At 48.5% G+C, this 25,175-nt stretch overlaps 1 protein-coding gene across 1 annotated transcript in view; it reads left to right on the plus strand.

Annotated features, from left to right (window-relative positions):
- Positions 1 to 25,175, plus strand: part of LOC120845771 (kinetochore protein NDC80 homolog) — a gene marked incomplete at its 5' end in the record, with an annotated part of 52,759 nt that overhangs the window by 15,071 nt on the left and 12,513 nt on the right. Inside the window, 6 exons of the mRNA XM_040503451.1 lie at positions 14,622 to 14,709; positions 17,975 to 18,063; positions 20,623 to 20,767; positions 22,959 to 23,164; positions 23,762 to 24,010; positions 25,060 to 25,152. Coding sequence (XP_040359385.1) covers positions 14,622 to 14,709; positions 17,975 to 18,063; positions 20,623 to 20,767; positions 22,959 to 23,164; positions 23,762 to 24,010; positions 25,060 to 25,152 — 870 coding nt within the window. The remainder of the gene's footprint in view (positions 1 to 14,621; positions 14,710 to 17,974; positions 18,064 to 20,622; positions 20,768 to 22,958; positions 23,165 to 23,761; positions 24,011 to 25,059; positions 25,153 to 25,175) is intronic.

The raw sequence follows: 25,175 nt of genomic DNA on the forward strand, positions 1-25,175 counted from the left end.
TTGCCCTGTTGGACACTGGGTCCAGTGTTAGTTTAATGGGGGACCCAGCTGTGGTGGCTGCTCAGGCTACTGGTGCAGGACTCAAGCAGGAAACCCATTCCCTCAGGTTGGCAACAGGATGGTCAACCACAATGCAGTCCATCAGATGCCGTATCCGTTGGTTGGGTGGATGCCGCAAACAGCGATTCATCCACATGCCAGGACTGTGCCGTGACATTATCTTGGGCAGAGACTTCTTGATCGCAGCGGGTCTATCAATACATGTGGCCCTCGGAGGTTGGACCTTGGGGACGGAGATTCAGGAGCTGGTCCGCTTCGGCAAATCCTCGGAAGTTCCACCTGTCGCCCTGTCCGAGGAAGTGTACTCATTGGAGGAGCTGTTTGCAGCGCCCAGAGAAGTTGAGACCTGCCCAGAGGAAGCCATGGTCAGGGGGACTCCCGGAGAAAAGGCAGAAGGCGACCGGCGGATAGTGACAGTACTCAATGACTACAAAGACACTTTCACAGTACGACCTGGACGCACCTCACTGATCCAACACAGCATCGACACTGGTGATAGCCGACCCATCCGTTGCAAGATGCGACCAGTAAATGCAGAGAAACGAGCCATAATAGATGAATGCATCAAAGATCTTCTGGATCAGGACTTAATAGAGCCAAGCACAAGCTCCTGGGCCAGTGCCCCTGTCCTGGTGGCAAAGAAAACTGGCGGCTACCGACTTGCAGTGGATTATAGACCACTCAATGCAAAGACTGATGTCCCAGTGCATCCAATGCCCCGAACGGACTGGATCCTGGCGCAACTTGGCAAAGCAAGGTGGTTTACTAGCCTCGACCTTTCCCAAGGCTTCTTCCAAATTCCAGTGGCAACACGGGACATTCCGAAGACTGCGTTTCTGTGTCACCAGGGAACGTTCCAGTTCAAACGCATGCCATTTGGCGTAGCCGGAGGCCCAGCCACATTTCAGGCCTTAATGGACAAAGTGCTTGATGGAGTGAAACACAGGTACTGCATGGCGTTCCTAGACGATGTCTTGGTCTTTTCAGAGTCGTTTGAAGACCATGTGGTGCACTTACGAGATGTACTACACAGGATCACAGAAGCGGGACTCACCGTCAACCCCAGCAAAGTGCAGCTCTGCAAGCAGTCACTTAAATTCCTAGGCCATGTCATCTCTCCGTATAAATGCCAGCCAGATCCAGAAAAGGTTCGAGCAGTTGAAGAGTACCCCACCCCAACATCAGTCAAACAGCTGCAGGCGTTCTTGGGACTGGTGGGATACTACCGCACATTCATCCCACGATTTTCCGACATCGCAAAACCTCTCACGACACTGCTGAAGAAGAGCACACCTTGGAGGTGGGACCAACCACAGCAGGGAGCTTTCAAATCCCTAAAGTCTTGGCTTACAGAGGAGGCAGTGGTGGCCTTGCCCGACCTCAACCGCCCCTTCATCATTGAGACAGATGCCAGTGGCATTGGCATCGCCGCAGTCCTCCTGCAGGAGAATGAGGGACACCTCAGGCCAGTTTCCTTTATAAGCCGAACATTGACAGAAGCAGAGAGCAACTACACCGTACAGGAGTGGGAATGTCTGGCAGTTGTATGGGCGCTGGACAAGTTTCGCCCATACATAGAGTTTGCCCACTTCGAAGTACACTGCGACCATGCATCACTCTCATGGATGTTCCACACGGAGCAAACCTCCAGCAGGGTGAAGAGATGGGTGCTCCGTCTTCAAGGCTTTAAGTGGTGCACTTAAAGCCTTGAAGACGGAGCACCCATCTCTTCACCCTGCTGGAGGTTTGCTCCGTGTGGAACATCCATGAGAGTGAGAGTCAAGCACAGGCGGGGCAAAGCTAACATCCCTGCTGATGCCCTAAGTCGTTGCCCAGTGTCTGCTCCAGAGCCTCCTTCACCGTCTACTGCCGAAGACTGGTTTCCGATCGACGTGAGTGAACCCATTCCTTCAATTCGATTTGAGGAGGTTGCCGCCTCAGAGTCTGTGGACATATCGCTGCTGAGGGATGGCAAAGGGTTGGCTGCTGAACAAAGAAAGGATGAGCTTCTGAGAACAGTAATTGACTTCATGGAAAACAACTCTTTACCCAGTGATATTAGGGAGTCACGTAGAGTGCAAGACCTGGCAGCAGATAGCGAGATTGACGACACGGGTCTCCTGCTGTACGTGGGCCAGGGCAACAAGGTTCCGTGGCTACCCCTCCAATTGAGATCACTGGTGTTACAGGTGGAGCACGACCATCCGCTTAGTGCCCATGCAGGGTACTTTAAGACGCTCCGACGGACGGAGAGGAGATTCCACTGGCTTGGAATGAGGGCAGATGTCTCTCGTTACGTCCGTGCCTGCAAGACATGCCAGGCCTTCAAGCCACGACGACAAAAACCAAAGGGCCTAATGGATAGTTCTTGGGCTACTGGCCCCATGGAGCACTTGAGTGTAGACCTCATCGGACCACTTCCTGCCACAGCAAAACAGAACAAGTACATCTTAGTCATCCTGGACAAATTCACGAAGTTCATCGAGCTCTGTCCTCTCCGGGCACCAACATCTAGAGCCATCGTGGAGCGTATGGTAGATATCTTCTGCCGACATGGGGTGCCCCAGAGTATCTCCAGTGATAACGGCCAGCCGTTTGTAAGTGGATTATGGAAGGGAGTGCTCAAGCACTGGGGCATTGCAGAGCGCCATACGGTACCGTACAGACCAGCAGGCCAGACAGTCGAGCGGCACAATGCCACAGTCAAGCAGAGTATTGCCGCCTACTGTGACACCCACCGCGACTGGGACAGGCGCCTCCCAGAGGTGGCGTTTGCCATGAGGACGTCCGAGAGTGTGGTGACCGGTTACACGCCTGCCTTCCTCTGCTACGGCCGAGAACTTCGAACCCCGTGGGAGTTTCGCCCACAGGAGCACTCCGAGACCCAGCCCTCTACTTCCCATGTCTACAGTGCAGAGCTGAGCCAACACCTCAAAGACGCCCTCGACTTTGCGAGACACCACCAACGCAAGGCGCAGGAGACACAGCGACAACACTACAACCGGAGGCGACAACAGTGTGGGTTTGCTGTGGGCGACTTGGTTCTCCGAGACTCACACACGCTGAGCAACGCCAGTCGCGGAATCACTGCCAAACTTGCCCCTCGACGCTCTGGACCCTTTGCCATTGTGGCCCGGGTAGGACAAAACGTGTACAGACTGAAGGACCCTACTACGGGCCGACGGTGTGGACTGGCCAATGTCGACCAGTTGGTGCGCTATTACGACTCGTAGGTATTATGCACAGATTAAGGAGGGGGGATCTGTTAGGAGAGGCATGCAGTTCCATGCCTCACCACAAGATGGCGCCACGGCGCATCGCGAGGACGCCTTCCGCGGGACTCTAGAGATGGCGCACGGGATGCGGTGGCTCTGGGGGAGAGCGGGGAGAAAAGGGACGGACGCAGGATGGCGAGCGGAGCGCGCGGTGCAGCGCGAGTGCTCCGGAATAAAGCAGTTCCGGTTATGAGCGTGCCTTTGTTCTGAACCCGAAAGCGGAGCTAGCGTGGAAGCTCGCTGGGCCCTGACAGCGTGCTGCGCTGCTTTTCCCCGGTGCTGCGATTTCGTGAAATTTTCATAGTCCCCAAAGATCGGGCTACCGTTCACGCAGGGTTTCAAAAATATGTTTCGTCAAACAATTTCAATCGAGCATGAAATATCACCCACGCTATTTTGAAAAAGTACAACGTAGACTCAAACCAATTTCTTCAATGTGCCCGACGTTTCGAAGCCAGCTCGGCTCCTTGTTCACGGGTGACTGTATATGGGCCCAAAGCTAGCAACCTGTCGTTGTTTTCTTCTCTCTTAGCTTTGTTTTCTTCTTCTGTTTCTGTGTGTGGCGTATTTTAGCCCGTGTATATAGCTGCTTGGAAGCGTTCCGGCAGATCTGTGCAGGTTGTTGCTTGTATTTTGTATGTGCCAAGATTCTATTAAGAGTCGCTTTCTCCAGTTTCTTTCTGTGTCGAAAATGGAGCTGCTTTCAAAGCCAATGACGTGGCCGGTCTTCTGAGCATGTTCCGCCAGCGCGCTGCCTTGGATGTCATTCTTCTTTACGTCATACTTATGTCTATGCAGACATTCGGGAAAGTTCTTTGTTTCCCCCACATAAGAGGCGTCGCATTCGGCGCAAGGAATTTGGTAAACCAGGCCTTGAGCTTTTTCTTTTGGTGGACGATCCTTTGGAAGAGGAAGAAAATGGCCCAAAGTTGAGACAGGTTTATGCGTAACTGCAATGCCGTACGGTCCCAAACGCGGGCTAGGACCTCGCTCGTGCCATGGAGGTACGGGACGCACATGCGGCTGGAGGTGTTTTTGTTCTTGGATGTAGGAGGGTGACGAAGTTGTTTGTATATTTTGTTGACAAATCTCGTGGGGTAGTTGTTTTTCCGAACGTCTCGCTTTATAATATCGACTTCCATCTTGAGTGACTTCTTTGTTGAGCAGACCGTGAGGGCGCGTCGAAAGAGCGCCGACACTACAGTGGATTTGTGAGTTGTAGGGTGGTCTGACGAGAAGTTTAGGTAGCGACCGGTGTGCGTTGCTTTCCTGTATACTTGGAAGGATAAATGGTTCCCTGTTCTTTCTACTGCCACATCCAGAAATGGAAGGCACCCGTTAGACTCATGTTCAACCCTGAACTGAATGTCTGGATGGATGGAATTGAGATGTTTGTGAAGGCGATCTACTTCGCTGGACTTGGCAACACAGAAGCAATCATCCACGTAACGTAGAAACAGAGTCGGTGTGGGAGAAAATGTGCATAAGGCTTTTTGCTCTATGGCTTCTATTGTGAGGTTGGCGACAGTGACGGACCTCATTCACCGAGAGGTGTGTTCTTTCAGGTAGTCGTGTCGGCCTTGAGTGCCGTTCTGACAACAGGCACCGCGAGTCGAATGGCAATACTCGTGAAGAGAGATACCACATCAAATGAAACAAGGCACTCGTCGTCGTTCAATTGCAGGTCCGAAGCAAGTTCGATGAAGTGGGCAGTGTTCTCGACATGTGTATTGGTCTTTCCCATCAGTGGAGGAAACAGACGATGGAGGCTTTGAAAGCAGCTCCATCCTCGACACAGAAAGAAACTGGAGAAAGCGACTCTTTATGGAATCTTGGCACATACAAAATACAAGCAACAACCTGAACCGATCCACCGGAACGCTTCCAAGCAGCTATATACACTGGCTAAAATACGCCACACACAGAAACGGAGGAAGAAAACAAAGCTAAGAGAAAAAAATGTCGACAGGTTGCTACCTTTGGGCCCATATACAGTCACCCGTGAAAGAGGAGCCGAGCTGGCTTCGAAACGTCGGGCACATTGAAGAAATTGGTTAGAGTCTACGTTGTACTTTTTCTTATTACTTACCTAACCAGGCAGAGTTCCGCCGAAATGTTTACATTTAAGACGCTATTTTGATGGCAGCCTGCCACCACAACTGCCACAACGCTGTCTGCCATTGATGGATGATAGTGGCTGCAGCAGCTGTACCTTGGCTAGAGGTAATATAACTCTACCAAAGAGATGGCCACCAGTGGCCGCGTTCACGGAGCGGGCAAACGTGATCCAGCAATTGTCATAGAGATCAGTGGCATAAACGCGGTCGGTGGTCTTGGCTTGGGCTTCTGTTGACTTGACTTGGCCTGGCTTGGCTCGAATTGGCCAGTGCCCGCATGGCACGCATGCTGAGTTTCTGTGGCGTGCGTGTGTTGTACAAGCACAAAAGCAATAAAAATGCTCTTTTATGTTTCCTATTCGCCCCTTCAGGTGGCCCAATAGCTAACAAATTACCTTTCAGAGCCCCTCTTCTTTTTCCACCCGATCGCCTGCATTGAGCAAGAGGGATGGCTTTCTCCTCTGGCTTTCTCCAGACTCGCTATTCGCCCCTTCAGGTGGCCCAATAGCTAATAAATTACCTTTCAGAGCCCCTCTTCTTTTTCCACCCGATCGCCTGCATTGAGCAAGAGGGATGGCTTTCTCCTCTGGCTTTCTCCAGACTCGCTATTCGCCCCTTCAGGTGGCCCAATAGCTAATAAATTACCTTTCACAGCCCCTCTTCTTTTTCCACCCGATCGCCTGCATTGAGCAAGAGGGATGGCTTTCTCCTCTGGCTTTCTCCAGACTCGCTATTCGCCCCTTCAGGTGGCCCAATAGCTAATAAATTACCTTTCACAGCCCCTCTTCTTTTTCCACCCGATCGCCTGCATTGAGCAAGAGGGATGGCTTTCTCCTCTGGCTTTCTCCAGACTCGCTATTCGCCCCTTCAGGTGGCCCAATAGCTAATAAATTACCTTTCACAGCCCCTCTTCTTTTTCCACCCGATCGCCTGCATTGAGCAAGAGGGATGGCTTTCTCCTCTGGCTTTCTCCAGACTCGCTATTCGCCCCTTCAGGTGGCCCAATAGCTAATAAATTACCTTTCACAGCCCCTCTTCTTTTTCCACCCGATCGCCTGCATTGAGCAAGAGGGATGGCTTTCTCCCCTGGCTTTCTCCAGACTCGCTATTCGCCCCTTCAGGTGGCCCAATAGCTAATAAATTACCTTTCACAGCCCCTCTTCTTTTTCCACCCGATCGCCTGCATTGAGCAAGAGGGATGGCTTTCTCCTCTGGCTTTCTCCAGACTCGCTATTCGCCCCTTCAGGTGGCCCAATAGCTAATAAATTACCTTTCACAGCCCCTCTTCTTTTTCCACCCGATCGCCTGCATTGAGCAAGAGGGATGGCTTTCTCCTCTGGCTTTCTCCAGACTCGCTATTCGCCCCTTCAGGTGGCCCAATAGCTAATAAATTACCTTTCACAGCCCCTCTTCTTTTTCCACCCGATCGCCTGCATTGAGCAAGAGGGATGGCTTTCTCCTCTGGCTTTCTCCAGACTCGCTATTCGCCCCTTCAGGTGGCCCAATAGCTAATAAATTACCTTTCACAGCCCCTCTTCTTTTTCCACCCGATCGCCTGCATTGAGCAAGAGGGATGGCTTTCTCCTCTGGCTTTCTCCAGACTCGCTATTCGCCCCTTCAGGTGGCCCAATAGCTAATAAATTACCTTTCACAGCCCCTCTTCTTTTTCCACCCGATCGCCTGCATTGAGCAAGAGGGATGGCTTTCTCCTCTGGCTTTCTCCAGACTCGCTATTCGCCCCTTCAGGTGGCCCAATAGCTAATAAATTACCTTTCACAGCCCCTCTTCTTTTTCCACCCGATCGCCTGCATTGAGCAAGAGGGATGGCTTTCTCCTCTGGCTTTCTCCAGACTCGCTATTCGCCCCTTCAGGTGGCCCAATAGCTAATAAATTACCTTTCACAGCCCCTCTTCTTTTTCAACCCGATCGCCTGCATTGAGCAAGAGGGATGGCTTTCTCCTCTGGCTTTCTCCAGACTCGCTATTCGCCCCTTCAGGTGGCCCAATAGCTAATAAATTACCTTTCACAGCCCCTCTTCTTTTTCCACCCGATCGCCTGCATTGAGCAAGAGGGATGGCTTTCTCCTCTGGCTTTCTCCAGACTCGCTATTCGCCCCTTCAGGTGGCCCAATAGCTAATAAATTACCTTTCACAGCCCCTCTTCTTTTTCCACCCGATCGCCTGCATTGAGCAAGAGGGATGGCTTTCTCCTCTGGCTTTCTCCAGACTCGCTATTCGCCCCTTCAGGTGGCCCAATAGCTAATAAATTACCTTTCACAGCCCCTCTTCTTTTTCCACCCGATCGCCTGCATTGAGCAAGAGGGATGGCTTTCTCCTCTGGCTTTCTCCAGACTCGCTATTCGCCCCTTCAGGTGGCCCAATAGCTAATAAATTACCTTTCACAGCCCCTCTTCTTTTTCCACCCGATCGCCTGCATTGAGCAAGAGGGATGGCTTTCTCCTCTGGCTTTCTCCAGACTCGCTATTCGCCCCTTCAGGTGGCCCAATAGCTAATAAATTACCTTTCACAGCCCCTCTTCTTTTTCCACCCGATCGCCTGCATTGAGCAAGAGGGATGGCTTTCTCCTCTGGCTTTCTCCAGACTCGCTATTCGCCCCTTCAGGTGGCCCAATAGCTAATAAATTACCTTTCACAGCCCCTCTTCTTTTTCCACCCGATCGCCTGCATTGAGCAAGAGGGATGGCTTTCTCCTCTGGCTTTCTCCAGACTCGCTATTCGCCCCTTCAGGTGGCCCAATAGCTAATAAATTACCTTTCACAGCCCCTCTTCTTTTTCCACCCGATCGCCTGCATTGAGCAAGAGGGATGGCTTTCTCCTCTGGCTTTCTCCAGACTCGCTATTCGCCCCTTCAGGTGGCCCAATAGCTAATAAATTACCTTTCACAGCCCCTCTTCTTTTTCCACCCGATCGCCTGCATTGAGCAAGAGGGATGGCTTTCTCCTCTGGCTTTCTCCAGACTCGCTATTCGCCCCTTCAGGTGGCCCAATAGCTAATAAATTACCTTTCACAGCCCCTCTTCTTTTTCCACCCGATCGCCTGCATTGAGCAAGAGGGATGGCTTTCTCCTCTGGCTTTCTCCAGACTCGCTATTCGCCCCTTCAGGTGGCCCAGTAGCTAACAAATTACCTTTCACAGCCCCTCTTCTGTTTCCACCCGATCGCCTGCATTGAGCAAGAGGGATGGCTTTCTCCTCTGGCTTTCTCCAGACTCGCTATTCGCCCCTTCAGGTGGCCCAGTAGCTAATAAATTACCTTTCACAGCCCCTCTTCTTTTTCCACCCGATCGCCTGCATTGAGCAAGAGGGATGGCTTTCTCCTCTGGCTTTCTCCAGACTCGCTATTCGCCCCTTCAGGTGGCCCAATAGCTAACAAATTACCTTTCACAGCCCCTCTTCTTTTTCCACCCGATCGCCTGCATTGAGCAAGAGGGATGGCTTTCTCCTCTGGCTTTCTCCAGACTCGCTATTCGCCCCTTCAGGTGGCCCAATAGCTAATAAATTACCTTTCACAGCCCCTCTTCTTTTTCCACCCGATCGCCTGCATTGAGCAAGAGGGATGGCTTTCTCCTCTGGCTTTCTCCAGACTCGCTATTCGCCCCTTCAGGTGGCCCAATAGCTAATAAATTACCTTTCACAGCCCCTCTTCTTTTTCCACCCGATCGCCTGCATTGAGCAAGAGGGATGGCTTTCTCCTCTGGCTTTCTCCAGACTCGCTATTCGCCCCTTCAGGTGGCCCAATAGCTAATAAATTACCTTTCACAGCCCCTCTTCTTTTTCCACCCGATCGCCTGCATTGAGCAAGAGGGATGGCTTTCTCCTCTGGCTTTCTCCAGACTCGCTATTCGCCCCTTCAGGTGGCCCAATAGCTAATAAATTACCTTTCACAGCCCCTCTTCTTTTTCCACCCGATCGCCTGCATTGAGCAAGAGGGATGGCTTTCTCCTCTGGCTTTCTCCAGACTCGCTATTCGCCCCTTCAGGTGGCCCAATAGCTAATAAATTACCTTTCACAGCCCCTCTTCTTTTTCCACCCGATCGCCTGCATTGAGCAAGAGGGATGGCTTTCTCCTCTGGCTTTCTCCAGACTCGCTATTCGCCCCTTCAGGTGGCCCAATAGCTAATAAATTACCTTTCACAGCCCCTCTTCTTTTTCCACCCGATCGCCTGCATTGAGCAAGAGGGATGGCTTTCTCCTCTGGCTTTCTCCAGACTCGCTATTCGCCCCTTCAGGTGGCCCAATAGCTAATAAATTACCTTTCACAGCCCCTCTTCTTTTTCCACCCGATCGCCTGCATTGAGCAAGAGGGATGGCTTTCTCCTCTGGCTTTCTCCAGACTCGCTATTCGCCCCTTCAGGTGGCCCAATAGCTAATAAATTACCTTTCACAGCCCCTCTTCTTTTTCCACCCGATCGCCTGCATTGAGCAAGAGGGATGGCTTTCTCCTCTGGCTTTCTCCAGACTCGCTATTCGCCCCTTCAGGTGGCCCAATAGCTAATAAATTACCTTTCACAGCCCCTCTTCTTTTTCCACCCGATCGCCTGCATTGAGCAAGAGGGATGGCTTTCTCCTCTGGCTTTCTCCAGACTCGCTATTCGCCCCTTCAGGTGGCCCAATAGCTAATAAATTACCTTTCACAGCCCCTCTTCTTTTTCCACCCGATCGCCTGCATTGAGCAAGAGGGATGGCTTTCTCCTCTGGCTTTTTCCAGACTCGCTATTCGCCCCTTCAGGTGGCCCAGTAGCTAACAAATTACCTTTCACAGCCCCTCTTCTTTTTCCACCCGATCGCCTGCATTGAGCAAGAGGGATGGCTTTCTCCTCTGGCTTTCTCCAGACTCGCTATTCGCCCCTTCAGGTGGCCCAGTAGCTAATAAATTACCTTTCACAGCCCCTCTTCTTTTTCCACCCGATCGCCTGCATTGAGCAAGAGGGATGGCTTTCTCCTCTGGCTTTCTCCAGACTCGCTATTCGCCCCTTCAGGTGGCCCAATAGCTAACAAATTACCTTTCACAGCCCCTCTTCTTTTTCCACCCGATCGCCTGCATTGAGCAAGAGGGATGGCTTTCTCCTCTGGCTTTCTCCAGACTGGCTATTCGCCCCTTCAGGTGGCCCAATAGCTAATAAATTACCTTTCACAGCCCCTCTTCTTTTTCCACCCGATCGCCTGCATTGAGCAAGAGGGATGGCTTTCTCCTCTGGCTTTCTCCAGACTCGCTATTCGCCCCTTCAGGTGGCCCAATAGCTAATAAATTACCTTTCACAGCCCCTCTTCTTTTTCCACCCGATCGCCTGCATTGAGCAAGAGGGATGGCTTTCTCCTCTGGCTTTCTCCAGACTCGCTATTCGCCCCTTCAGGTGGCCCAATAGCTAATAAATTACCTTTCACAGCCCCTCTTCTTTTTCCACCCGATCGCCTGCATTGAGCAAGAGGGATGGCTTTCTCCTCTGGCTTTCTCCAGACTCGCGCGCCTCGTGCCTCAACTCGATTCTGAATATAACGCGAGGTGCGTTTTAGAGCACGTAATTCCGAAGAAAAAAAAACTTGCGTTATATTCGTGCAAATACGGTACAAAGCATCACCTGATGCTCGGCCGCAACAGCTTCCTTCAGTATAAAATTGATGCTAGCCTCAAAGTGTTTAATAAATAAACTGTTACATGTACCTTATGTCTGTTTAATGCTGCCACAGAACTTTGCTGATTCTTCTAATCTGGATTTGCAGAATTTCAAATTTTCCACCGCATGAAGTTGGGGGTTTTAATGGCTAGAGTTCTCAGTAATTGCTCGTTTCATAGTTTGCAGCACCCCATCACCTAACTGCTTGTTCCCATACTCATATACAACTTAAATTGCAACATATTACCTTGAAAGTTTATCTAATGTTTGATCGAGATTCTCATCAGCTGTTTTCTTTCTAGATAGAAATGTTTAGTTATGGAGGGCCAGGGGTAGGCACAAAAACACTCCAAATGTCTAGATAGTGTTTAATGATGTAAAGTGTGTCGCTGAGCGGGTGAGATGGGATGAAACAACTGCTGGCTAGGAGACTGGGAGGCCTTCTAAGAATTTCAGTAAGGAGCAGTGTTGATGCATCGGGTGACTGAGTCGTTGCTAAACGAGTGGTTCCATATCTGACTTTACATGAAACAAGACATGCGTGAAAGGGGGAGTATGTGTGGGAGACATGGGAACCTGTGGCATGATTTGCTTAACTTGTCCCTTGTTCATGCTTTTCTATTTTGCATGGTAAACTGTACTTACTTTTGCTAGAGCAACTCAACTATTTGGGCTTCTAATAATGTCGCAAAACTAGCTTTCCTTCTGTTTAGGAAGTGGCAACACGATTGGCTTAATGAAATAATTTCTGTATTGGAGTTATTAGAATGTTCAATATGATGCAGTTTTTAATTAATAATGTTGAATTTGGTTACTTTACCTCGTAACTAAGGTTCCGCGTCTTCGGAGTTTATTTTTCCGGAAATTTGAAGCCTGTTTTTCCCAGCCAATTTTTCGCCATGAATTCAGGGTTTATTGGGGTTTATTTTTGTTACTTTCCCGTTTCTCCAAAATTCAGGGTTTAAATTTGCTGTGCTCGAAATTTCTGAAAGTTTAAAAGTAAAAGATTATTATCCACATGCAAGCATACCCTACATTCACCTGTATTAAATATTTCTTTAACTGGATACGACAATGGCACCCTTTCAACTCCTTGTTATATGCGCTCTTTCTACATCACCTTGTTTCTGCACCTCCCCTTCTTGCGCTTCCCACAAATCTCTGCTCTGCACGCATTCTCGCACCACTTGCTTCTGCTCCTCCCGTTCTGGTGTGTTCGGTCCGTAGCTCAGTCAGCAGCACACTCAACCATCCCAATTGCTGTTTTTTTTTTTTTTTTTTTTGATTGTTTAGCGGTTACGAACTTCAACTTGCACATTTCATGCCTATGCAACTCCTGAGGTTGGTTGACCCTATATAAAGCTACCACTTTAAAGACACAACCCACTCTTCTAAGAAGCCTAGATACATAGTATGGTCCCGACTGGAAACCAGAACCAAATTGAAGGTAGCGCTAAAGACTGTAATGTCTTTAGAGCTACCTTTTTTGTATAACCAACTAGTCCATCACATGGTCCTAGTGGAAGCCAGAACAGTGGCTTTTGCCGTGACCCAGAAGTGCAATGACCCGTTTTTCTAAACGAACCTTGACGAGGTATATGGTAATCCTGCTTTCGCGATTAATACAACATTAGAAAGGAAGCTGAAGTGACCTCTGGTTGGGACCCTGTGCTCTCAATGACAGTTTTTTTCTGTATTTTTGCAATTCTGAGTTTTTCGAATAAATTTGGTTTCACGAACATTTTCACGGCGAGCAGTCCCAGACGTGGACTAGCAATTTGTGGTGCCATAGCCAAGAGGCATTAGGTGTTGTCAAACTGCGGCTGCAATGCTCCCCTAGACATTCAAATCTAGGTGAAGTGTTAGTCACAGCCCAGTGGGAATGATTGTTCAGCACATAGTGTGATAGCTGTACAATGTGGTTCCAAGGTTATCGGTATATATGTCTGTAAAAGTGCAAGACAGAGACTGTTCCCGTATTAACTTTTTATTGGGACTTTGTAATGAATTTCACGGAAATTGCCAACTGCTTGTTGCACTTATTGTTTTGACCAGGCTAGAATGATTATATATGGGGAGTACCATATTTATTTGAATATAAGTCTACCTTTTGTTTCTGAAATGTTGTCAAAAGTTAAGGGTCGACCTATAATCGTGATCAGAGAATTTCGACCTGCTTTCGTGACCAAATTTCGCGACCCCACGGAGCTAACGAGTCACCAAGCCGGCGGCATCGTAATACCGAGCCACTTCTTGTTTCAGAAAGCTTTTGGTGCACGAAAACAACCGAAACAGCAACAGCCGGGGGGCCGCCGCTGGTGCGCATCCCTTGGCTGTCGAGTTTTGCGCCTGTCCGTGGCTGCCGCGGCCGGCGCCGCTCACGCGTGATTCTCGCGGCACAAGAGGGGAAGGGGGACGCGACGCGCCACGCACCTGGCCCCCTCCCCTTCATTCCTTTCCTCCTTGCGGACGCACAGCAAAAGAAAATACAGAGGTTTTGCCTCTTGTTGCTCACGGCGGCTCCTCACGGCGTTGCCGATGCTTGCGGCGGTTCGCAGTGATGCTCGCGTCTTTATAGTTTGTCTTTCGTCACCTTGCCCATCTCCACCTTTTTTTGTTTCTTGTCGCCATTTTGCAACGGTGTCAGTGAGGTATTGTTGCGAATTTGTGAGGATGTCGACGAAGCTTCCGATGACGATGACATGTCCGGAAGTTTTGACGATGATGAAGTTTTTGGCATGGTACTGTGATTTAGCTGAGAGCACTGTAAATAAAGATTTGCTTCACTCTTTTGCCCAAACATTCCACTGTTCTTATAAAAAAAAGAAAGGTTGTTTTATTTTCGAATTATATATTTTTTTTATTCTCGGCGAGTTTAATATAAAAGCATCGACCTATATTCGTGATCGACTTGTAGTATTTGAGTAGATGCATACTTTTTCTTAGGTACTATTTCTTGTGGTGATTTCCGTTAGTATACTCGTTTACAACTTGGCAACGCAGGCCAAGGTATGGGCCCATGTGCCCAGTCCCATTTGGAGTGCTGATTAAAGCTGTGTGCAAGCTCTCCTCGGAAAAGCGAAGATTTCCCCGAGTATAGCTCCCGGGCAGTCAGCAAAATGTATAACCAGAAGAAAGTCCGCTCCATTTGACACGCCACCATCTCGACCAGTGGCGGATGTTTTTTCCTTTTTGGAAGCCCGTATTTCCCAAAGGGCAGAACTGGCATGCACAGCGCACATTAATTGCCAAAATATGTAGTAGGAATGGCTTCTAACCATTTGTGAAATATGTCTGAGCAGTAAAACTTGAGCATGCCAATGCTCAACAGATTGACTGATATCTTGAAACTGGGGTGGCAGATTGACTACACCAAACATATCCTACTTTTGTCGGTCTTCATCCACCCTACTCTAGCGGTATTAGACACTGTTTTAAAACAAACTGATTACATGCAAATTTACAGGACTTGCATGAACGTCTGACGAAGCCAGCTGCAGTGTAGTGCCATGTGGCAGACGTTTCCTTCGTGTGCAGGGCCATTACGCTGCGGACCTGCTGCTCAATTGCCTGGACAATCCTGATGCTGACGACTCGGATTGCAAAAGGTTTCTTCAGTCGCTCGGTAAGGAATTTTCTATTTTCTGTGTGCGCACCGACAGATTCTTGCACAACTGTGGCTTAATGTTAGTGCTGTCACGACTGTTCATAACGAAATGGCGGCTACGGCGAAGCGATCACTTTTTCTCATTCCCGTTTGCACTTTTTCGGTGTATTTGTGTCTGTTTTTAGCGAAGGAAATTGAGCGGCTCCAACCAAAACGGGACGCAGGTGCACTGCAAAGGCTGCGGCGGCAGCCTCTGCATTTTCGTTTGCTCCCCGCTCCTCATTCATGAAGCGGCTTTTCCGCATCGCACGCGGGGAAGCTGTCGTGGCGTGCGCTAGCGACAAGTACCGACGGTGATCACGGAGAGAGCCTAGATTTAAGAGAGGGAGCAACCCAAACCATTGAGAGCATTTGCAACTTAATGGCGGACGCCTCCTGGCCGCTTGGCGCAAGTGCGCCTAGCATTTGGTTGTCTTGAACCGTCGGAGAGGCAGACACGTTTGCAGACAATGAACACTTTTGACTCCTTGCAGGCTGCAGCTCGTTTTGCAAATGCGGCTCACAAACCACGTGACCCCGATTGAGCAGTTGCCCCCCTCCTAATTTTAGGCTCTCTTCACTGACGAAACACAAACTTGAGCCCTTGAGCACAAACTCGGTGCCGTGCGCGACTGTTTGTTTTTTGCTTAGTGTTCCATGTTGACGTCGCTGGTCGATGTGGTCGCTCTATGCGCAAAAGTCTAGCTTCGCTCAAGCACCGATGTGGCGACTCATTGCCACCCAACAATCGCGAGTCTCGGCACTACCGGCCCCATGACGGCAAAGATGAAGGCAAAGCGTGCCACCATCTTTGACGAAGTGTACATAAATGTAAAGAATGCCGTTCTCTGCGGCGTCCGTCGCAGCTGTCGACGCAGTCTGTACGTAGCTTGGAAGGCCTTCTTTCGATCGGAGCTTCTCGCAGTTGACAAGAAGCGTTTCCGATCTGGCGGACATGCAGGGAAGCCCCAACCTCTTTTTGCAGGCACGATAAACTTGTGCCTGTGTTGTCTTCTTTTTTTTTTTTTGCGTGTTACTTTTATGGAGTCGAGATATAACGAAGAAGCGGCTATATCGAAGTGATTTCCGATTCCCGTTGACTTTGTCATAACTGGTCTCGACAGTTTAGGATCTAGATTGCTCCAAGTCTTTGGTTACCCAAATTGAAATGAGAAATGTCTGCATTTGCAACTTTTTACGAAAAGAGTATAAGATGGTCACTTTTGTCACAATTTACTTATACCTGATGTCTGGTCGGGTACATTGCAATTTAAGGCTTCTAAGCAGCGGCGTTGGAACAGGGGGTGGGGTCTACGCCCCCGTCCTCCGCTCCAGACATGTTCAGCGTTTCTAATCAATATTTTGGGGGCAGAACAAGGGAAATCCTCTCGCCCCCCACTCCCATTGCCCCTACATCTCCCGAACAATTTTGATGCCACTGTTGGTGCAGGGCCGCTCCAGCCTAAAAATTGTGATTGTAGGTCCTCGCGCCTTGCTCAATTTTACACATTTTAAATTACGCTGCCAAATTATCAAACCAAAATAACTTAAGGTTTCATCTAGAAATGAAATCGAGGAGCGAACATTTTGACACACAAAACTGTGGCGTAACGGGATACCACAGCCACTAATCGTGACGTGACTCCTCCTGCGGTTCCCCTCCTTACCCATGTCGAGCTTCTCTCAGAAGCCCCATCCCGCCAACAGGCCAGACGGCGAGGGAAGCAATGTATATAGACGGTGCGTTTATTGAACACGTTGCAATACAGGAATTTCTATAGGCATTTTATATGCTTTATTCTCCAAATGACGAGCTGAGATTTCGTGAACACTTCCATGAGGACGTCCTGGTACCCGTCGCAAGCTTTTTATACGAAACTAACGACCTGTATTTTAGGCTGAAGAGGCTCTTAAAGGGGCGATGCAACAATTTTTGTACTTTGCGCAAATACCGCTTAGAACGGATCTCCGACGTTAATGACCTACGGAACACGCGTTTGTTTTTCACCACACGCAATCGAAGTTGCAGAAAAAATGAAAGAGAAACGAGCAGCGTTCACTCCCTCAACTCGCAGCCAGAACAAGCGGCCACGTGATCTGGAGCCGATTATATGCCACCAGTGTTGATCATAGCCACGCGCCGGGGTTGGCAAAGCGCAAGACACGCGCTGAGTTCCAGACATTGTTATGGCTCGCCTATTGTCGTCGTTGCAGCGATTGGACACGGACCACTACCCGAATACTTCTCGAGCTAGTAATTATCACGAGCCTAAATCGAGTGCCCACGTAATGCTCGGGTCCAATCTATGAACCGCATTCAAATATCGTCATTGGGGTGTACTATGATCCCTATGTTACGTCATCAAATTTTGCAAAGGAGAGATTGAATGAAAATGATCGCTTTTGTTCTTGAAATTACACCACAACAAAGGAGTTTCTTGGCCAGTGGCGTTGCGTGCGATAATCCTTGAGTCCCACTAGTGCCAATAAGCTTGTGTAAAGTGAAAAACATTCCAATTGAATATCGTTGCACCGCTCTTTAAGTGTCCTGCATATACAGTAAGGGTTTTTGGCGTTATCGTCTGGCAGGCGCGTGAGATACGGAGATGCTCTATCGCGGATGTAATCAGTGTGAACAGCTTGTTGCTCCTCTTTGGCATACTTGCCAGCTTTGAAAGAATCTTTAGTTCTCTCTAAAACTGTACTGCAAGATTTAGGTTTGTTTATGAACTCCTTTATAAATCAAGAGACGATGCACACCTAAAGTTTGTGATGGCTGCTGGTCTCATAGAAGGCCAAATAAAGTATTGCATCTCTTATTGTTCAGGGGATACCTGCTGGTTTCACTGTTTCAAGCACTGGCAGTTTAGAAAACTCCCACAAGGGTTGCAACAATCTCGGAGCGCCCGATAGACTGGTCTTGCCAGCCAGTCTTGTTATGCCGCCGTTGTCGCCATGCATTGTGGGAACTGTTTTCTTTTTGCAGACGTTCCGACCCTGCTGCGAGCAGAGCACGAGACTGCACGAGCGGTCTCGTGCACTGCCCTCGTAACTGTGGAGTACAGTTGTGGCGGCATTACGCATGTGTGGAACGCTTAGTGAGATTGGTCTATTGTTGTATCGCCAGGCAAAAATTCGGCATGCAGAGTGAAAGTTGCAATAAACATGCTTGTCGGAGACACCTTCCAGCCAGCGTAATGGATATATACCTCACCAGTTGATCTTGTTTGCTTGTCGTAACTAGCAGCGCAACAAGTACCACAGGAGGACGACAAACTCGACGAGGACATTCAAAGGGAGCGGAAAGTTCTGGCAGATATGGAGGCACGTGCGGTATGTAGGTCTAACTTGCTCCCATTTTAAATGATGCAATTTGGTTCCTGAAAATTCAGAAATGCGGTGGAAAGTATGTGGCAGCTCTGGCCGGAGCTCCTGTTTCGTGGCGTTCCATCGATTTGCGTTTATATTTGCATCGCTGCCTTTCTGATCGGTATTGGCAGGCAAGAGACCAGCTCATTTTATCATGTTTTACACTCCAGTTTGATTCAATTTACTGCCCTTAATTGATGTATCCTTGCAAATGTGTCAGCGAAAAATGGGTCGAAATTCAGAAACTGCTGCATCATTTTCAGATTGCCAGAAAATACTGGTGTATGTGTAAGCAGGTTTTAGAGCTCTGCGTCACGAAAGGTGCACTATGGGCATCTTGTTTAGGTAGAGCTACATTTTCATTCAACAGAATGCATGTTTTGTCTGATGTGTAAGAATGCAAGAAACATTAATTATTTCTTGAGCATTCAGCTGTTCAGAATGCAATTTTCAATATTCAGCAAGAAAAGAGACGCTATGTTCTCTTTTTTTAATGTGAAAGCATTAACTGGAAGGGTCTATGGAGTGAGCCAATGTCGTCAGCCTTGAAACTGTGCCAAATGGCACATCTTTTCTCTATGTGAAGTCAGCTCCCAGCTATGAAACGAAAAACGGTCCCTAGTTTCCCCGATCCCTAAGGAGCGGAGTAAAGCTGATGGATTTCGACTATGGTCCCATTGGTTGGTATGCATCATAGTTTCGAGAAACAAGGCTACCATTGGCCGCTGCACGTCAGTTTCAACGACCGCCACCCCATGGCGCTGAGTGTCCGCAAGGCAGCGGCTCCACACCCAAAGTCAGCGTGCCCAGGAGAGCTATAAAAAAGAGAAAAGCCGGAAAGAAGGTTGCCCCTCTCCACTCCAGCTTTCTTACGTGTGTGCCCTTTTTCCCCTCGCCCTGTCTTTCCTATGTTGTATCTGACTATAGTGCCTGATTGTCACCCAAGTACGCTGCAGACGAAATAAGGGAGCGGAAGAATCATGTGCATGCTTTCGCATTCACAACTCGTAACAAGTGCTTAGGTGTACCTCGAGCCTTCGATTCCTTTAATCACTGAAAACAGGCCTGTGTACGTTTTGGATTTGCTTCTTTGAAAGAGGGGAGGACATAGTCTTCAATTTCTAACGTTCTGCTTCATGCCTGCAGTAGAACCATCCTGTAGTAAATCAGATATATGGGGTGATATGTTTTAATGGAAACAGTCTTTAAAAGAGATGCAAACTGCTAGTTGAACGCCGTCTTCCGTTAATGTTTCTCGAGTTCGGCGGACATGAGCTGAGAGGATAATCGTTATGGTAAGTTGACTAATTAACTTAAATCTGTAACTTTTAATCACTGCTTTTATGGGTCATGTTGCAATTGTGTTATTGGCAGATATTGCTATTAGAGGCCAGACCAATTCAAAGAAATCGCAAAAGTTTATCATGTTTAAGATATTAATTTATTAATCTTCATGTTTTTTAACTTTTTTTGGAAATTCCACAAAAAAACGTGCTGCGAGCCCTGCCCCACAATCATGCTAGGAAGAGTGACATACTCACTGTTCTGAGCATCATTGTGTGCAGCGCTTGCAACGGGCTTTTTGTCCACAGTCTTTATATTTGGCTATAAATATAAAATTTGATTGACTAACATCTCAATACCTAATAAAAAAATTTAAAAATGCTTTTAATGGATCTGGTCTCAATAGTAATTACATTCATATCTGCAATTGCAACATGACCCCTAAAACCAATACTTAAAAGGTTTGCAGATTTTAGTGAATTATTTAACTGACGATTATTCCCTCGGCTAACATCCGCCAAACTTTTGAAACACCTAGCTAAAACGGCATTCAGCTATGAATGTGCTAGCTTAATGCCGTCTTTTTTTTCTAGCCCTGGGGCTTAGTCGGGGGCCTTGGGGGCCATTAGAAGAGAGATGAAATGGGTCACTTAAATCTATAATAAGCCTGAAACGCGATGGGCAATTTCTTGGGTCTTGGGGGCGGGCATTCTCTCGGAACTTTAAGGAAGTTTGATGTGAGATAATGAATTGATAGAAACATTTGTAGTGGGCACTACAAACCGAGAGATATTGCAAAGCTAGGAACATAAATAAGCAAAGTGTAAGTGTGCTTAGTGTAGTGGTAGAGGCACTTATAAGTTCTAATATAGTGCAGGTACTTGTATTAAAAAGCAATTATTTTTCCCGAAAATCTTTTTTTAGTAAAGAAATGTTCTACTCTTTCATAAATTCCCAAACGAAGTATTATAGATGAATAAGCATTTTTCAATACATCATTGTTTTGTAAGTAATGAAACTTTAGCCAAATCAGCTGTACATAGTTAAGCTGCTCCTGTTGAACAACAGAAAATGTTCAGCAGTGCTGAACGGTGTAATTACAGTGCGACTACTATTGTAAAGTGCTAGTGGCTTCAAGGTTTCTGTGCTTTTTTGTTCACGGTCATGTCGAAGCTGTCCGATGCTTTTTGTGGCAAAGGTGAAGAATTCCTTGTGCAGCTTTTGTTTCTTGTTTTGCAGGCCAAGTACGAGGAAGTCCAGATGGAGCTCAAAGAGACTCGGACCAAGATCCAAAAGCATGACCTCTATTTTGAAAAGATGATGCAGCACTCCGAAGCAACGAAGTTTGGCACGCAGGAGGCTTCTAAATCTCTCGCAGATGCCGGTATGTATCCTGGACAAGTTGCCATTTAAAGCGACGGCTTCAAGTAGCAGGTTATCGTTGATAGTCAAACGTTGGGTTAACCTGTTAGCAGATTAGGCTAACGTCAACGTTATCTCCTCCCTTCATCGTTCAACACCGGGCAAACCTGCCTTCGCTTGCGTCGTCACTGCCGCAGACGTCACGGCGTCGCCGCACCAAGTCTGTATTCCGTCCCATGAGTGAGCGCTAAGAAATCTACTGGTTTATGCGGCTCGCGACCGGCGTTGCGCCCATGCTGACTACCAACAAGAGGCTGCCCCGCACATACATGGCGATGTCAGGATCCAGAGGTGTGCGAGCGTGCTATAGCTATCGCTTTTACTTTTTTCCACATTGTAGGCACAGAGTGCATCCTTCTTTGAGTATTGCAGATTTCTAACGTGACATTTTAGCTTTGTTTTCTCCAATTTTATTCTTTGATATTATTGCACCCTACGTGACGATATTAAAGTTTAAACATTCCACTCAACCACTTCCCAAAAATTGTGTCCCAGTGGTTATTTAATGCAGAATGTGTTCCATGGCTGGCTTCTAACCATATCTGGTCAGGCTCCATGCAATGGAAGGCGACATGCTGACTGCCAGCCGATCGCTCATGCAGCGCTCGTCTCCTCACCGATTGGACACCAGTGTCAGCCGAACCCCTTCCTAGACTGCCTCCGTGTCACTCCCAGTAGGAATAAAACATGGTGTGTTCGGACCTACAGCGCTCCAGGCTTCCCCTGAGAAAGGGCGCGTAGGAGAGCGTGACAGAAAAGCTTGCGCTACATTAGACAGCTCCCTTTGCCGTAGCAGGTCAAGATAATCCGAGTGTTTTTTTCTGTTTTCCTACGAGCGGGCTCCAGGGGTCTGCTCTGTGCTGCAGAGAATGGAGAGTGAACAGAGGGCCTGTCTCAAACCAATGGGGAGCATTTGCAATGTGATGGCCACCACCTCCCGCGGACATTAGTTGCAAGTCTGCACGTGCTGCGTAATCGCATGGCGAATGGGAAAGCAGGTGGAGAGGCCCGCAGGCGATCTCCACTTTAGCCAAGCCACGAAGAGGCGCTTCAGCCGCCTCCTCGTGGCTCGTATTGCACACGCGGCGCAGGATTTACGTGACTCTGATCGAGCCGTCGGAAACTCTAGTCTAGGCTTTCTACGGTGCTGCCGTATTCCAATTGTTCTGTTTTCCGCACGGCCCGTCTACTGCGTCTCGCACTGCAGCAGGCTCTGAGAAGGTCACATTCACATTAGCACTGTCGATGATGGCCACCCACGAGTAAAACGGCAATGAAGGATTCACGCGCCAACCGTGCATGATACAGGGCTGCGAGGCCAGCCATACGCACGGAGCCTTCAGAGTGTGCTTCCAGGTCCTCAGTCGAGCGGACGACACACTTTAAGAAGAGCTGCAATCTCGTGGCGGCATCAAATTCCTCCAAGTGCCGCACGCGGCAACATGTATACCAATCCTCGGCCACCTACTTCTGCCTTTCCTTCACACCACGTTCGCACTAACTCATCAGATTTTGTGTTACCACTGCCTTTGCCACACTAGTATGGCAAAGGGGTGACTTTTCGTCCATAGGGAGAATACAAAGAAAGTGTTGATGTGCAGGTTTTTTAAGGTGATCTAGCGGGGGTATGTGCAGTGCTTGCAAGCCTTCCAGATTGAGAAGCATCTGATGGAAACATTGAGGGCAAAAAGTTGCCGCTTTTCTTCGATTACGGTTTAATTTTGACGCATCTGCATCCGTGACATTTCGGTGGTCTCGGATTCCGAACCGACGTACGTTACAGAGCCTTTCCGTCGGACAAGGAGCTCTCGTTCTCAGAACTCGATTTTGAAAAGCGTATTGGGAGAGCTGCTGTTCCAGTAGTCGCTACCGTGAGAGCATGCAAAGCAACCATCGTGCGCTCATATCAAGCACAAAGAGTCCTATTTTGAAACTATAAATAGCCCCAGCAAAGCGAAACGGTGCTAATATCAACGTTTATGGCTCTCTAAAGACTTAACAGGAAGTAGCACCTCCTGGGGCGTGCTTGATTTCGCATTTAGGCGGGAACTTGGAAATGTGTAATTGCCACCGTACGGCGGCGATTGTTAAGTCACGGGGCGGCGAAAAGCTGCCGCACAACCTATTCTCTTTCCCGTTTTCATTCTTTACAGAAGCGGAGAAAGTGATGCTCAAGGCCGAGCTCTGCGGGCTTGGGTCGGGGCTTCAGGAGAAGATTCAGAGGCAAGAGGACGAGGTGACCTTCAACACAAAGAGGTCTGAGCTGCAGGACAACATAAGGTGCAGCAGGAACCAGATTGAAGCCCTGAAGGAAGAGCACATCAAACTACAGATGGGCTGGAAGAAGGAGCACGAGAAGGTTTGGATGCTCCTTTCCACGAACTCTTGCTAATTGTTTATTCTTTTGTACGACCAATAAGAGAGAAAAAAAGCGAGTGAGCTGCTAGACATAGCATAAAATACCGATATCCGACCATTCCATTCTAAGCGCCCCCCCCCCCCCCCAAATTTTGCAACATCTGAAAAAAATGTGCACAGTCCATATATAGGTAAAATTGATGACCCAATTTTCGCAATTATCTTCATATTTTGAGTGGGCGCTTGCTCTGCATTTTACGGTAGTTTGAAGCATAGTTTCCTACCAGCGTGAACCAGCAGGAGGGGGGGTTTTTGTGCCTTCGCATTGTCATGGTCATTAGACATGCAAGTGTGACTTTACACTGCATGTCCTCTGCTGGCGAGGTATACCTCTCGAGGTGACATCTTCTAAATACAGCCAAGTGACCCTGATATTATTTAGGATGCTGCTGTACTTGTTTAGCCTGTTTTCTAAATTGGAGCGCAACGCAATACGAGTGCAGGAGGGTTCGTTGCTTATAGGGAACCATGCAAGGCACATAACCCCTGGTTCTTGGCAGTCGGCTGTACTGTACGTTGATAGATGTCCTACTTTCAGCTTCAAGATGTGCGTGAGGATGGGGCAGCAGTGTTGAAGCTTCTGGAGAAGCCTGTGAGCAGTGTTCTGCGGGGCCAGCAGAGTGCAGTGCTTCGGGACTTTGACCTGCGACCAGTGTTCACCGAAGAAGACGTGCAGCAGCAGGAATCCTGCAACGAGGCTGCATCTGCTCAGCTCTCGCAGCTGATGACGCGGGTGGAAGAGAAGCTCTGTGCTTACATCAAGAATGAAAAGGAGCTTTCTGAGAAGGTGTGTACCGTCCGTGCACTCTTTTTGAATGTCTGGTTAATTTCAGTTTTTGGCCTCTGAACGACTGCTGAGGGATTGCTCCCTCTCCTTATGCACTCTTGGTACAAACTAGTACTGGTCTACATCCCCCCTTTTTAGAGCACAGTTCTTAGGCACCAATTTCCGGGTTGAGCAGCGTCGGCGTAACTGCGTTGCGTTATGGGACGTTTCCCATAATGACATCACACGTGACATTGAAATTAACGGAGTTTGGAAATGAGCAAGTGGAAGTTTGGGAGCAACATTCATGAGTACAGCTGGGCGACAGTACTCTTGCATAATAGCCCTAGTCAAAGTTTGTTTCTTTTTTTAAATACACCAGGTGTGCTCATGCTCCACCCCGCTTTTGAAGTGTGCTTCCTTTTTAAGCACGCGACTGCGATGTTTGTACTTTACGAAGCGTTGATCACTGCGGGTTTGCCCTGTTGAACGCGCGTGTTACCGAGCACGAGTACACTGCGGAGAGGCAACACCCACGCAAGCGAGCTTCGCGGGTGTTGTTTCTCTGCACTGCACCGGTGTTCGGTTCATCTCAAAGCGAATATTGAATAGCGTATTATTTGCAACTATTAAAATATTTGAATGTTTGCACAAAAATATAAATTTCAGTAACTTTCTGTTTATTTTTTTTTTTCAGTTTTCAGCCAGCTTAATGTTTGCATGCTTTCGAATCTCTCGGCTTGTTGAGCCATCCTTGCCAGAATGGCTTTAATGCGGCCCAATGGGCTACACTACACAAGCACACAAAGCCTAGAAGGGTTAGCATTATACTCCGTTTCACCTATACGTCTGAACGCGGCGGTCGCTACAAGCTATCCTAGCCAATCCCGCTCCGTGGACGTAGCCCGTGGTACGGTTGCCGCTCGTTGCTGTGCCCCCTCTCCAAGGTCGCATGATGCCCACACGGCCTTGGATTGGCTACTGTGGCTCGTAAGATCTGCTGCGCCCACACGTAAGGTGAAGTGGAGTATAGTAGATGTGCTTCTTAGTCTAGTGCATTTTCTTTGCAGTACGAGTTCGACATAGAAAATATCACTATGGAGCTCAGATGGGACCAGAGGATAGCAGAGAAAAGCAAGGCCTGCGCAGAAGCTGTCGTAAAGGTGAGCAGATGTTTTGCTGTGTG

The sequence above is a fragment of the Ixodes scapularis genome, unplaced genomic scaffold (genome assembly GCF_016920785.2).
Source record: "Ixodes scapularis isolate PalLabHiFi unplaced genomic scaffold, ASM1692078v2 PGA_scaffold13__105_contigs__length_92229423, whole genome shotgun sequence".
In the NCBI taxonomy this organism is placed as follows: domain Eukaryota; kingdom Metazoa; phylum Arthropoda; class Arachnida; order Ixodida; family Ixodidae; genus Ixodes; species Ixodes scapularis.